This window comes from Chelmon rostratus, chromosome 23 (assembly GCF_017976325.1).
Source record: "Chelmon rostratus isolate fCheRos1 chromosome 23, fCheRos1.pri, whole genome shotgun sequence".
In the NCBI taxonomy this organism is placed as follows: Eukaryota; Metazoa; Chordata; class Actinopteri; order Chaetodontiformes; family Chaetodontidae; genus Chelmon; species Chelmon rostratus.
Window position 1 is genome coordinate 7,665,109 of NC_055680.1, and position 14,467 is coordinate 7,679,575.

Genomic DNA, 14,467 nt, shown 5'->3' on the forward strand with positions numbered 1-14,467 from the left:
CAAACTTGAGCACAAATATAAAAGGGGAATATTAGTATAATGGGAGGTTCTACCATGAACCTGTTGTGTTATGATGACTCAACTTTGTCTCACCACATCTGATCAAAGTGGTAAGTACTTCTTCTTTCTATATTTATAATAGAGAGTTCACTTTCTACTTTATTGCTTGTCTAATCTAGACAGTCTGATTAGACCAGGCACCAACAGCAGATCAAAACTGGACTTTTCTGACTTGTACTGCTGTTCATTTCAGATCAGTTATGGATGAAAAGGATGCCTGTCATTCTTGTTTGACAGCAATCAGGGTGCTGAGAGTTTCCCTCGTGGATGAACTCGAAGGGCGGATCACATCTGTGCTGGAAATCTTAGTAAGTCGGGAGGTGTTCACTCGTGATGACCGTGAGGAGGTGCTGTGTCAGCCGGGGCCCCGGGCAAGAGTAAGAAAGGTGCTGGATATCCTGGAGTGTAAAGGCGAGGAGGCAGCTAAGACTTTTCTCTCAGTTATTCATCAACGTCATCAACAAGCGCAGAGGCACTCCAAGGAAGGCGACGCAGATCAGCCTGAGTCCACAGGTATGCAATTCAAATGACGGAGAGAAAAGATTTAAGATGATATTTGGAGTGACGCTAATGCTGTGAGTTAAATAATGGAAACTGCGTTGTGCTGTTCCTATAAACAGTACATGAGGTTTCATGAAGCACTATCAAATGATCATGTTAGATTTGACAGTTGATGTTAAGGAGGAAGTGTACAGCCCTGTGTTGAATGATAAATAAAGGAAGATTGAACCTTGTAAGAGACAAATTATTAATTAATCGTATTTTCTTTTGCAGAGTACGTCAAAGTCAGGCAAAAACACAAGGATGTCCTCAGGCGCCGGAGTGAGAGCATGCTCTTCTACAACACTCGACATGGGGAGAAAATCCTTTTTTCTGAACATTACGTCAATCTCTTGCTGGTCGACGGACACCAGGGGCTGGAGCTGAAAAGACACGAGGTTCTGGCGTTCGGACAAAACCGACTATCTTTGCAGCAGAAGTCAGGGGAGCACAGGAAAATTGCACCATCCAAACTCTTTGCAAGCATAAATGAAAACCGTCCAGTCAAGAAAGTTCTGGTGACGGGGGTGGCTGGTATCGGAAAAACCATCCTGGTGCAGAAGATGCTGTTCGACTTTGGGGGAAACAGGGCCAATCTTGCATTTGACTTCATCATCCACATGACATTTAGAGACCTGAATCTGATCGACAAACCTACAAACCTCCGGGAGATGGTGCTGCGTAAAAACAGGCACCTGGCTAAGGAACTGGACAACATTTTAGCCAATGACAACAAACTGCTGATCATCTTGGATGGCTTTGATGAGTTCAGACACTACAGGAGCTGTGATGTAGACATATTTGTGACTGAGCCAGATGAAGATGCAGAGGTGGTGGAGGTCTTTGGGAGTCTGATGCAAGGTGAACTGCTGCCCAACGCTTCTGTCATGCTCACAAGTCGACCCGTGGCTATCAACCACATCCCTGTGGGTTGCATCGACCGCTTTGTGCTCATTGCTGGCTTCTCCTTGGCTGAAGTTCAAGACTTCTTCTCGCGTTACTTCCAAGACTGTGCCCTTGCTGACCGAATGTTCGCCGTGGTATCAGAGAACGAACTAATGCTGACGCTCTGCTACATACCTGCTTTTTGCCACATTGTGTGCTGCATCCTCAAAGACAGCAAGGACCTCTGTGGGGAGAGCCCCAAGACCATGACAGACATTTATGTGCAGTATCTGGTGGCCTTGCTTCGTTCTCACACTCAAGCAAGAGCAGAAACATTTGTTCGAGAGCAAAGAGCAGGGCCCGTCCAGCAGCTGTCCGACATTGTGCTCAAGCTGGGTCGACTTGCCTTCCAAAAGCTGATGGAGCATCAAACACTTTTCTACAGCAGCGACCCCGATGTCGCCGCGTTAGAGGGATGCAGCCTTGTCAGCACCTTTCTAGACAAGACAGTGGCACAAGAGCCCGGGTGCATAGAGGAGGTTTACTCCTTTGCGCACCTGACTGTTCAGGAGTTCTTTGCAGCAGTTTATTGTGCGGTGACAGATCACCCCTTATCTGATGCACTTCAACACACCACAAATCCTGCAGAGGGGTCCAACTATGGACATTTGGACCTTTTCAACCGTTTTCTGTCTGGAATCCTTTCTGAACGTAATGCTAATCTTCTGTCGAGGCAGGTGGGGCTGTGTTGCCATAAAGAAAAAGTGGAAACCTTTCGTCAGAGGATCATCAGTGAACTTACAATGCTCTGTGAAAATGGGGCCCATATCCTTAACCATTTACACTGCCTGTTTGAGCAACAGGACTCCTCTTTGGCCCTTGCTGTACAACCAAGGACACTACGAGTTAACGTTAGTGATGAAACACTCTCCCAAATGGATTACCATACCATCAAGTACTTCCTAAACCTTACAAAGGGCAAAATATCAGAGCTGGATCTGACAGGGACGGGAGTAAACTACGAGGCACTTCGAGATATTCAGCCCCTGCTGCTCAGATGTGAGAGTCTTTGGTGAGTCCCAGGTAAATTTCAGTTTGCATTGTTAATGACATGGAGTTTTCTTTATTCTATCTTTGGTTTGTAAGGTTACATTGTCTGACCTTGGAGTTTCCATGTGGGTAACCCATACTGCTCTGCATGCAGTGTCAACTGTGAAGTGACAGCACCATCAGGTGCAGGTATGTGTAACAGGGCTTATCCACTAACTCCACTGTTTCATTTTTCAGGCTTGGGGAAAACAGTCTCAGTATGGACAAAGTTCAGGTCATTGCTGATGTACTGCAAGTGTCAGAATGTATAGTCCATCTAGGGTAAGATGTCTATTGATTTTACGAGATTGTGATAATAATAACAGTAATAAAAATGTGTATTTTTGTATTTAAAAAAAAGATTGCAAGCACTAAGCAGATGTAAAGAGTGCAATCTTGAGAGAATAAAATCTTACGAAGAATGACCCAGACTATGTTTCAAACTTTCTGTTGCCCATTTCAGACTTGGATGGTCAAACATTGGTGATAATGAGCTAAAGGCTCTTTCTAGTGCCATACGGATGAAAAGAAAGCTTCAAGAATTGTGGTAAGAAGCTCGTGAGAGGAGTATTGCAATATGCCACATTATTTTGGGGAAATGAAAGTCTTTCCAGGCAGATGATCTGTCTGAATCATGGGTCACTTTAAAAGTTGGCACGGATAATATGATGTTGAATATCCTGTTCTGTTAGTTTTGCATCATTGCAATCACCACTTCAGTAAAATTACTATTTGGTCAACTGCACTGCAATTCAGTATAATGGCTACAAATTTAAGACACTTTTACCTTAGTGCTAACTAGACGGTTAAATACTTAAAATATTAAAGAACTTAAATGAATGGAAGTCTTATCTATAATCATGTTTGTATTGAGTCCGTTGGAAAAGTGCAGCATCCTTAGCCTAATATGAGACAAACTGTTGATAAAGATTGGAAATATCCTGATGGATAGGCACAAAGTGGGGCACTAAAACCTGAGTAAACAAAAATTTTTAAAACACTGTTCAGGACATTTTACAGTGCTGTTACTTGTGTGCTTTCACAGGTTGGAGGGAAACCATGTTACCGACAGAGGTCTGCTGTCACTCAGCGATTTGACCCCAGATCCTCTGAAAAAAGTTGTGTGAGTGAATAACTTTTTTCAACAAATAATCCTAATCCATATTTCAACAATTTAACTTTTCTGAAGCTTCTGTTGATCCTCTTTACATGCAGAGCCATATGGAATGACCTGACCGACACAGAGTCCTTGTGTGCTAAAGAAAGTGTAACTGTGAACTTCACAGATGACGATTCATGGGATGCATGGGGGGCATGGGTCTTCACAAGGTGTGAGGTCAGCAGCAATGAGAAGTTAGTGACTGTACTCCACAAAGTGTGCAACATATCTGTCCACTGCTTCGAAGTCCAGTGGGCGAAGACCTTCTACAAAAAACTATCACAGCTCATCAAGCGCAGGATTGAGAGCTGCACCGAGGACGATACGTGCAAGAAGCTCAAAAAGTTTGAGAGCATTTTGAACCTCTGACAAACGGATATCTACACCATCTTCAAGTTATACGCTTCATGTGAAACAAATTGATTGTGGAGGACGAAAGGGAAAAAACACTGTATTGTTAGAGCCTGGTTAATGCAGAAGTAGTCTTCCTCATGCTTAATGCACAAAAACAATTACTTCCTCAAAAACAAACAGAACATGTTTTACTGTCAAGTTAATCTTAATTAAAGCCACCCTACAGTTTACTGAGCGATTACTAAAATGTCCACAACCAGTATCATGATCATTCAGTATTTTAAAAAAGGAACTCATGGCCCGTACGGGGATCGAACCCGCGACCTTGGCGTTATTAGCACCACGCTCTAACCAACTGAGCTAACCGGCCACGTGACATCACGATAATACAATATCTACTGATATCAAGGTTACGCGTCACAATATTTTCTTTGCGTACTGTTAAGAGACGTCTTTTATGATAACCTACAATTAGGTTCCTCTCTTCCACCCCAACACATATCATGAAAAATAATAAGAGAAAGGATTAGGTTGAAAAAAGAAAACACACCTCAGAATATGTTGGCTAACCTGAACGTTACTGGAAAGGGCTAATTAAACAAGAGGGTGGTTGCCTTACACTCGGATGTTGTGTTTTTCCTCTTCCAAATAATAGCACGATATATGTCAAACACAAGTGAAACTATTTAATTACGCAAAATGAAAAATGTATTTACATTTTACACAATTTCCAATTACCTATTTGGAATGTTTTAAAATAAAAATTGAGGTTCCTTTTTGATATTTATGATATTGAACTGTTTTATTATTATTTTAATTTTGAATGTCAATGCATCGACTCTTCGCATTCATCTACTCTGAAGAGCATTGAATGCTGTTGTTGAATATGTAACGTACTATAACAGATGTATTGTAACTTGTGCACAGTTTCCAGTAAAATGTTGAACCTTTCATGCATGCAGCCACAGACTGTACGAAAAAGCACATAGAGCAAGTTATGGCTTTTATTTCGACAGAGTGACCGGAAGTTGTTTAAACTGCTTTCTCTGATTCTGTTATGACGATTTTAATCTGCGACATCTCGCGCAGAAGCCGTTCGTAAGAAGTTAGCCAGCTATCTGTTTTCTGTTATTTTTATGGATGCAGTTTGTTAAACCAGTCTGTCCTCTCGTCTCACATTTGGTGAGTTTTGTAAATGATTATATCAGTTGAATATGCATTGATGTGTCGACGGATTTGGGCATGCCTGCAGCATTTTTAAAATGTCACTAACATAACCCGCGAATTGACACACTAACTTCACCAACAGTTTGCTAACGGTGTTGCTAGCTAAGACGTAGTTGGCTAGCTTAGCATGCACTGATATTTAATTGAGTCGCTGTACGTGAAGCTAACGCTGTTTTGCTAGCTAGCGTTAGTCTTATTTCTTTGTTGAGGGTATTCATGGGCGTGTTCACCATTTACTTGTGGATTCTGCTTATCTTACTCTGCGTTTCTTTCATAGAGCTTATAACAACTGTGAATTTAATTTTGTGTAAATTATAGTCCAGTAACGCCACTACACACGGTGTGCCCATCAACATGGTCTTTATATAAAAGTTCATGTGAATGGACACAGTGAAGACGCTTATTTGCTGTGCTGTTTTATAAGCGTGCATGTGTGTGTTGCAGTCCCACCCACAGGATGATCGACACGGAGAGGGCAGCTAGTGATGCTGGTAAGGCAGAACCCAGCAGTAACAGCAAGGAGATGGAGAAAAAGAAGAGGTCCCGTGTCAAACAGCTGCTGGGCGATGTGAAGAAGCAAGTGGAGTTCTGGTTCGGGGATGTAAACCTCCACAAGGACCGCTTTCTGAGAAAACTCATCGATGAGTCAGACGATGGATGTAAGGGGCTGACAATGCTGACAATACACCACTACATCCACGTAAATTTTGACACGTCAGCAGTGGATTTTGTCGTAAACATTGTACTGAATGTGGTCTTCGTCGTAGATGTTGATATATCTGTTTTGGCGGACTTCAATCGAATGAAAAGGCTGACAACTGATACCAAGCTGATTGCTAGAGCGCTGAAAAATTCGTCCGTAGTAGAGGTACTGTGACGTTTATCTTTTTGTAAAAACTTGCTTACATCAGAACAGTCATTCTCTAACAGTGTTGAAAATCCAAAGCGGTTGCACGTGGCTCCAAACGAATGTCAAATGAATGCAATGACCACAAATGTCTTCTAATTTTGTTTCAGGTTAACTTAGAGGGAAATAAAGTACGTCGTCAGCTTCCAATTGGAGACATCCCAAATAATGTCGACAGCCGCACAGTCTATGTGGTAAAAAGAGTTTTATGTCCTTTTTTAGTTTTGTTTTCACAGAAATGTCTGGACTACATTTGCAGAAAGCAATGATTTGATTGATTGTTGGGTATTGTGACATATATATTCCTGCCAGAATGAAGAATTGTTGGACCACAAAAATAATGCATTTCTTTCTTTTTTTTAATAAGGAACTTTTGCCCAAGGATGTGACGCACAGCTGGATAGAGAGAGTCTTCACAAAATGCGGGAATGTGGTTTACGTTAGCATCCCCAGATACAAGTCCTCTGGCGACTCCAAGGGTTTTGCCTTTGTAGAGTTTGAGAAAGAGGAAGAAGCACACAAAGCTATAGAGGTGATGACTCATGAACATTTCTTTGCTGCCTGAAAACCTAATTTGGTCAGTCCTTTTTATTTTTGTCAGGGAGGAAACTCATGGAAAATTGTGATCTTTGAAACAGATGTTGGACAACCCCCCTGAAGATGCTCCCAGGAAGCCAGGGATTTTCCCCAAGACAAAAAGCAGGAAGCCCATTCCTCTGCCAGGCGACAATCCACCGTTGGGTACAATGAATTCAGATGCATTTCTTTCACATCTCTGCTTCTCTCCACCACCTGCAGACATAAAATCCCTGACTCACGAGAAATCTCTTGTCAAGATATAAAGAAAAAGTACGATTTGTTGTGTTGAGCCCCATGTCTTGATGTTCATGTACCACAGGTGAAGAAGAGGAGAAGAAAAAGCGAAAGAAGAAGAAAAAGAAGGAAGGTGCCACAGCTCAGGCTCCTGCCGAAGAAGCCGCGGAGCAGGCAATGGAAGCAGAGCCGTCAGAGCAGAAGAGGAAGCGCTTGGCAGCGGTGGAGTTTGAACCAGAGGTGGCTGCCACTCAGAAAACACCGGGAAAAGTGTCGGAGAAAAAAAGGCGACGGTCACAGACGGGAGAGGGATCCGAAAGCGAAGTGCCATCGAAGCTAAGAAAGACGAGTGAAACTGAAGGTGTACAGAAAGAAAAAGATGTAACAAAGACCAGTAAGTGATCACAGTATCTTATGGTTCATAAGCTTTAAGTGAGAAAAATGGGAAAAAAGTAATGAGCCTAGTATCTTATCATTTTCTCTCTGTGCTTTTTATTTTCACAAGCTAAAACCACATGATGCCATGAAACTACTAGTTATTTGTTGTGTGAGCTGTGTTATTCCCCTTTTTAGAGCCCCTGATTCAAAGCGAAATAGAGAGAGGTGTTGAGGAAGGAAAAGAAAACAAAGATGATTCAATGGTAAAAGCAAAGAGGAAGAGAAAAAAGAAACACAAGGAGAAGCTGAAAATCGGGGAGGAAGTCATCCCCCTTCGAGTTCTGTCAAAGTAAGATGCATCCCTTTTGCATCATGCATCACCAAGAATGAATGAATGGCGGGAAACCCCTTCAGAACCAAAATAACGTCAACACTACGATGCCCATCTTTCTTCCTCTTTTGTCCACGTTAAGGAAAGAGTGGCTTGAGCTGAAGGATGAGTATCTGACCTTGCAGAAGCGCAGCATGACATCCCTGAAGAAGTGCATCAATAAGATTGATCACAAGGAGCGCAAGAGACTAATGGAGACGGAAAGTGATCATCAAGATGGAAACAGTGAGTTTTGCTTCCACGAATCCCAGTAAAAAACACTAGTGGTCCTCAGAAGATTTGCATATGCAGTAGATCACTGCCATAAGGAGTGATTTACCTTTTACTGTCAGTCACATCACAACAAACCCATTTTTTAATTCCCCTGTGTTGAAAACAACAAGATAGGATATTAACCTAAGTGTGGATGCTGACATTTTCAAGCTTCCAAGTACAATTTTAGCAAAATTTCAGTTTCTTGTTGGGAATAAAATAAAATCACACATCTGCTGTGTTTCTGTTGCAGAAACTGTTGCATTTTCCACGCAGTGACATCAGTGAAGATGACATTAAGACTCAGCAGCATTTTTATCAATCAAGTTTATTTGTCACGTGTAATCATATCTGGTACAACCACAGTGAAATGTAATCCTGTCAGCTGTAATAGAATGGTAGGTCGTGACCTCACTTAGGATCCGAGTGGGCTTAGGCGAACCTCAGGACGCTTTTGATGGTGCAGGAGTAGAAATTCCTCGGTATTTGAGTGGGTACCCAGAATTTCCTCAAGCGTCTAAGGTGAAACTCCGCCTTTCCTGTCTCACCATTGAGTCAGTATACAGAGCCCAGGCCAGGCCCTCTGTGATGTGTACGCTAAAGTCAGCCAACCTCTCCACCGAGGACCCAAGATTGGTTCTGTTCTGCTTAATACAATAATGTTGGTTTGTGTTTTTTTTCCTCTCTTTAGCGGAAAAGAGAGACAAAAGCGAGAAAGCGACGACCCAAGGCCCTCAGTTTACCAGTGGTGTCATCATGAAGATTACAGACAACAAGCCGCTACCAGCGAGGAAGTTCATCAAAGTACAGTAGAACTCAGTTATCAAATCATGAAAAATGACTAGAAGACTCAAGTCAGTGCTGTTTTTAGTTCCTAGTGCCATCACCCTTAATTGGAGCTGTTTGGATACACAATTTTCTGAAATCCTGTTTTGATGTTGAAGTTTCTGTGATGGTTTAAGAGCAAAACTTCAAAGAATGAAGGAATTTGACTCTCCTTTGGATTCCAAGCAAAATAGTTGATCAGGTTTTGTAACGCCAAAATTTGGATGAGAAAAGATGTCTGTTGTATCTTGTACCATTCACTGTACGCGCAGCACTGGCCAGCTGGGCCCGTATCACAGATAAAAGGTGGCAAATTACCAGTAAGAAAGTTATGATCACCTCCAGCTTTTGGCAATTACCAAGTGATCTGTGCACAAAACAAGTAAATCTCATTTCATATTCTTCATGTCCATCACTTGTTTGTGGATTATTGTGTGTAGGACGCTCTGTGCAAAATATCTCCAGTGGCGTACGTCGACATCTTAGAGGGAGATGCCGAGGGTCACATCCGCTTTCACACCCCAGAGGAAGCAAAAGCCGTCAGCGATGCTCGAGCAGAGCTCCAGAAGGAGCAGAGCTGGAAGCTGGAGATTCTCTCAGGTGTGAATCATTCGTTCCTCATTTCAAGGTAGAATTATTTGTGCGTGGCCTGTGTGCACCTCTAATCGCCTCCAGTTGAGGAGAGGATGCGGGTGACCGAGCTGGCGTTTTCATAATTGATGATTGTGGAAATAATTCATTGGGATAGCGCCCATCAGCTTGTCTCGAGTTCTGTGTTTTTCAAAAGGCTTTTGTAGTAAGAATTTCATCACTGCCACCAACTGTTGATTGAATTTTGAGCCATGATATAACGTGATAAATCTCTATTCAATGCCTTTCAAAGGTGACCATGAGCAAAGGTACTGGCAGAAGATCCTAGTGGACCGCCAAGTCAAGCTGAATCGTCCAAGGGAAAAGAAGCGGGGAACTGAGAAGGTGAGCTCACCTTTTCAATTTTTAATGAAAAAATACATACGCATACATGTTACAGTGCGCAGCAATATATTATTTATTAGCTATTCCATATTGAGTGTGGAAACAAGGCTGTTATTTGGAGAAATCCAAATCATGTGGTGTTTGGGATATATAATCTTCAGCTGTGACATTATAATGCAGACGTCATATATTTACACTGTTTCACATGGTTATATTCACAATGCACGAAAACACGCATTTGTGGTCGGAGTCAAGGACGCACATTCTGTAAGCAGCTTATCCTGAACCCAGTCCACTTTCACATATGGACTAATACGTGGAATAAATTTGGCACACGAACAGCACACACGGCGATCGTGCCTCCCCGTATCACTATCACATCTAATTTCTTCTGTTCTTGTCGTACTTCAGCTCATATCCAAAGCCGAGAAAATCATCATTGCCCGGGCCCGGGAGGCAAACAAGCACATCCGTTTCCAGGAAGACTGACGGCTGCTGAAAGTAGTTTTTGAAGACCATCCATGTTTAACTGTGCAGACTTTGGTTAAAGGGGGGCAGTTGGTGATATTGTCTAATTAGCTGGAAGAGAACTGAATGGAAAAACTTGAACAAGTGTAAACTAGTCACAATGTCCCTTTATTTTTTTGTTTGCACTCAAGCCCCCAAGATAATGTGGAACGCTGCTATGCATATAGACATTTTGACGACATTTTTTTTTTTTTTTTAATCGATGGTCTTCTTTTATTTTTAAAAAATTATTCTCTATATGATGTAAATATGATTGATTTGAAAGTTCTCCCAGCCAAGATGTGAACTAGTTGTGGCACCTTTTTGTTTTTTTAAATAAAATGCCATTATTTGATTATTGCAGTCGTTGTTGTGCTTCATCTAAAGTTTTCTGTGACAGGAAATGCTTTTCCAAGCTGGAATAATGGGCATGTTCATTATCATCTTCATGTAACCCCCCCCCCCCCCCCCAACTGTTACGGGAAGTTTAGATGGAGCGTTCACCCCAGTTTAAAGTGGACACTTTGGGTCATTATTATGGTTTTGCAGTCAGTCACCGTCTGGCGCATGTTTCTGTTGCACCATTCATTCATTGGAACATGTCTTTCCTGATGGACCACATTTTGCCCGTCTTAATTTTTGCCTTCAATTTTGTCGATTACATAACATAAAAAAAATCGAGTTGTGCTGTCAAGTATCAGTGAGATACTTACGAGTATAAAAATAGCTGCTGTTACATAATCTCCATTCCATTTATGGCTTTTGTTGGTGTAAATGTAGAAACTACCTGAGGTCAGCCTGGTCTCGTAGCTTCTGCTAGAAACCGTGCAGCTGGTTAGTTGCTGGGCCATGAATGTCACCACTGGGCCGAGTCACTCCTGCGTCCAGACTTTTGGTCCAGTACCTCCTGAATTCCTCATTGCCAGTGGAGGCGGATCCAAAGCTGGAAAGCGCGCCTTTCTCAGCAGGACGTTGAGGTTTCTCCTCGGCATTTAACCTGGGATGAAGGCTAGAAGGTTTTGGGTTGGTATTGCCGCTGTCAGCACGGTTATGTGTGCACGCTGAGAAGGTGGTTTTCTTGGGCCTGTCCAGCTGTTCTTTATGGACAGTGGTGAAGTGTCGCGGACTGTCCCACGCTTTGTAGTCCTCCCTCATGGTTGTTGTTGCATGGAAGGGCTTCTTGTTTGTCTCACTGGTCTGTATACAGGGCAGGATCGGTCTGGTGTGCTGGCACTTCTGTGCCGAGCAGTCTGCATGTGTGGTGGAGAGGAAGTTGTCGTAATCTGCCGGCGGACTCGGCTTTTTGGCTTTGCCTTGCCCGTGGAACTTTGTTTGAAGGGACCAGGTCTTGAATTTCTTCAAGAACACACTGGCTTCGTCAAATAGCTCTTGGTTCATGTCCCAAGTCACCTTCGGCCTCAAAGACACAGCAGGCTCGATTGTCCGAGCTTTGTCAGGTTGGGACGCAGGCGCCCCCCTGCGTGTCCTCGCCTGCACCGGATGAGTGACATAATCAGATCTGTAGCTGGTGATGCTCTCCAAAGGTTGTGGCTCTTGGTCCTGAGCGAGTGGTTTAGAGTTAGCCACAACTTGAACAGAACTTTTCAGAGTGTGACCCTCTTTGTAAGCACTGCTCGGGACAACTAATCCTTGGTTGACTTTCAAGCTGTCGTGCAGCTTATATGGCTGGCGCTTGTTTGCCTTCCATGCTTGGAAATCGTCTGAAAACAAGAGACAGTGAGGGTGGATTTGAGTCAGGATGCATTCTGAATTTGGTGTTTTATTTTCCTGAAATGTTGGACGATACTGATGTTCAAACTGCTTACTTTTGTACACTGATGTGTAGTCTTTCACTACAATGCGTATTGGATTGTGCAGAGCGCTGCTGCGCCTCTGGTGGACTTTGCGCAGCACAGGTGGCTGAGGGTCCGTTGGTAGAGTTTTCATCCACTTGTTGGTCACATAGCATGATCTGAAACACATGTTCATGATGTGAAATTATACACAGGTGTACCCCACCCACCTGGCGCATCAATCCTCAAAGGTGAGAGTTATGGCAGTTTTACAAAGATGCATTGAGTGAGATATGAGACTTTAGAACTTTAGATTTACTTGAAAGTGGTCATATCAGTCCTCGTCGCCTTCGGTGGATGGTAGGGGTCTTTCTCTGTTGAAGCTGAGGCGAGAGTCGTGTAGCAGCGCGGGGGGAGGAACCTGTCCTGGTACTCTGTGGTCATGGAGGGCCATGTCTGGGCTCTCTGGGAGGAGTGCTTCCTGGACATCAAGGCATGGCAGTTTATTTATTTCAACAACAAGGCATTGTCCTTCAACCTTCATAAGACACACAAAGGCATTAAAAAGTATAAAAAGATATTTCAAGAAAAATTAGGGATAGGAGACAAAAAGTTAAAATCAGAACAACACGCTTGTCATGGAAATAATAAATAATAAATATCTACAGTTGTTTTAGCCTATATACTTTAAATTAAAGACAGTTTTAAAACATTTAGAATAAGCATAAAACCCAAGCAGGAGTCAGCCCAATCACGCATTTTGCAGAGACATCACAGCCAAACCTGGTTCGTTAATTCCATGAAAAATAACGTCAAATTTGAAAATACAAAAATACAAGCTAGTATTTTATATATTTTTCCAAGACAGCCAACCAAAATTGGGATCACATGCACCAGAAAACATGCTGAATAGATGACCTCACCTCGCCGACGAGGCTGGTTGGTTGCCGTCATGCGGTGCATTTCGCCGCCTCACAGTTTCGGGGTGCATGGCGCGTCCGGCGGTGCGCCCTGTGCGCTCCTTTGGCGTCCTGTGGCCCGGCGCTGAGGCAGCCTGCTCTCTGACTCCTCGCTGCAGGCCTACGGCACATTAATTATTGACCGGAGGAACACGGGTGTGTGTGTTCAACGAGAGGAGCACGCGGCGGTCGAGGGCTTCTAAAAATAGACAGCAGAGGATGAGTGATGCAGGCCGCTTCTCAAGGCGAGGACGCGGCTCGAGATGATGCGCGCGTGAAGAGGATTCCCAAAAAAAGAGGCCTGTTCTAACGTCACACAAAGTGGAGGAGACACTTTTTAAACCTACTAAGTTCAGTGTGTGTCCCCTTTTAAATTCACATATTGTTTGACAGCCAATGCGAGACTGTGCTGTTAACATCCTGCATATGGAAGGTGCAGCCAGCTCGTGCATTTTGCAACGTGACTTGGTCGCAGGACTCCATCTGTCACTTTGCAGTCGTGTCCAACAACAGAGGGAGGAGGAGGAGGAGGAGGGGGGATGCTGTAATCACACGTGCACACGCACAACGGGGAGGAAAGGAAATTGTGACCTTGTGAACTACCGATTCCGACAGCGGATGTAGTCCTGGGGATTTTGCTCCGAGCAAACGTTAAATTACGGATTATTGAATTCACAAGATCGAGTGCGTTGCTGCGTTTCTCCACTAGATGGTGTCCAAAGCTTTAAATAAGATGTGTGGAGAGACCATCAGGTCCACGTCAGATTGAAACAGTCTCACTCTGGATTTAAAGGAAGAATGGAATCCGTAGTAGAGAGTCGATTGGAATATAGTTTGAGCTAAACGTTAGATTTTATAGATTACAACCACGACTGTATTTATTCATTTATTTGAACATAGGCTGTACAACAGCATAAATGAAGAACAGGAATCAAACTGATGTGACCATCCAACTGCAAATACACAATAACTAGAAAACATGATATTCTATGATAGAATGCAAGGAAAATAAATGGGAATAGGAATCGGAAACCTGGAATCGCTTCGCCTCTCATCCATCCATTGATTCAACCGTCCTTGGATAACCAGGACCTGGGTGACTGAGAACCATCACAAACAAAATGACAATAACAGATCCAAAATGAACAGAAGAACAGCAGAACCCACAGACAACAGTCATATGAAAAGAAGATAAACCCGTCTCGTTACTGATACTGTTAGACATTGCAGTGTTTTGTTCTAATATTCAGTGCTCCTTGGTCACTCGTTAAACGTTAAAGATTCAGTGTGTCTTATAGAACTGCATTGCCGGCAGGCTGGAACAGTCTCTGAAGCAGCATCGAGGCAGTGACA

At 43.1% G+C, this 14,467-nt stretch overlaps 2 protein-coding genes and 1 non-coding gene across 3 annotated transcripts; 2 read left to right on the forward strand and 1 right to left on the reverse strand.

The window, feature by feature from the left end:
* The first annotated feature begins 260 nt into the window (after window positions 1-260).
* On the forward strand, window positions 261-4,969 carry LOC121626944 (NLR family CARD domain-containing protein 3-like). Its single transcript, XM_041965699.1, has 6 exons — window positions 261-573; window positions 835-2,557; window positions 2,773-2,856; window positions 3,038-3,121; window positions 3,620-3,697; window positions 3,790-4,969. The coding sequence occupies exons 1-6, from the start codon at window positions 261-263 to the stop codon at window positions 4,100-4,102; spliced, it is 2,595 nt and encodes an 864-aa protein (XP_041821633.1). The 3' UTR covers window positions 4,103-4,969.
* trnai-aau lies at window positions 4,384-4,457 on the reverse strand. The gene has a single exon. It is a non-coding gene; the product is annotated as a tRNA-Ile (tRNA).
* Window positions 4,970-5,135: 166 nt separating the features above from the next.
* larp7 (La ribonucleoprotein 7, transcriptional regulator) lies at window positions 5,136-10,720 on the forward strand. The gene is made up of 13 exons (XM_041965489.1): window positions 5,136-5,269; window positions 5,759-5,973; window positions 6,082-6,182; window positions 6,332-6,415; window positions 6,589-6,753; window positions 6,860-6,962; window positions 7,120-7,428; window positions 7,608-7,761; window positions 7,886-8,028; window positions 8,747-8,859; window positions 9,321-9,480; window positions 9,764-9,855; window positions 10,267-10,720. The coding sequence occupies exons 2-13, from the start codon at window positions 5,772-5,774 to the stop codon at window positions 10,342-10,344; spliced, it is 1,704 nt and encodes a 567-aa protein (XP_041821423.1). The 5' UTR covers window positions 5,136-5,269; window positions 5,759-5,771; the 3' UTR covers window positions 10,345-10,720.
* Window positions 10,721-14,467: the final 3,747 nt, after the last annotated feature.

Coding starts and splice junctions, on each gene's coding strand:
- LOC121626944 (XM_041965699.1), top strand. CDS start 261: ATGGATGAAAAGGATGCCTGTCATTCTTGTTTGACAGCAATCAGGGTG. Junction 2,558..2,772: donor CTCAGATGTGAGAGTCTTTG/GTGAGTCCCAGG, acceptor TTCATTTTTCAG/GCTTGGGGAAAACAGTCTCA. Junction 3,698..3,789: donor GATCCTCTGAAAAAAGTTGT/GTGAGTGAATAA, acceptor CTTTACATGCAG/AGCCATATGGAATGACCTGA.
- larp7 (XM_041965489.1), top strand. CDS start 5,772: ATGATCGACACGGAGAGGGCAGCTAGTGATGCTGGTAAGGCAGAACCC. Junction 6,754..6,859: donor AAGCACACAAAGCTATAGAG/GTGATGACTCAT, acceptor TCTTTGAAACAG/ATGTTGGACAACCCCCCTGA. Junction 9,856..10,266: donor AGAAGCGGGGAACTGAGAAG/GTGAGCTCACCT, acceptor GTCGTACTTCAG/CTCATATCCAAAGCCGAGAA.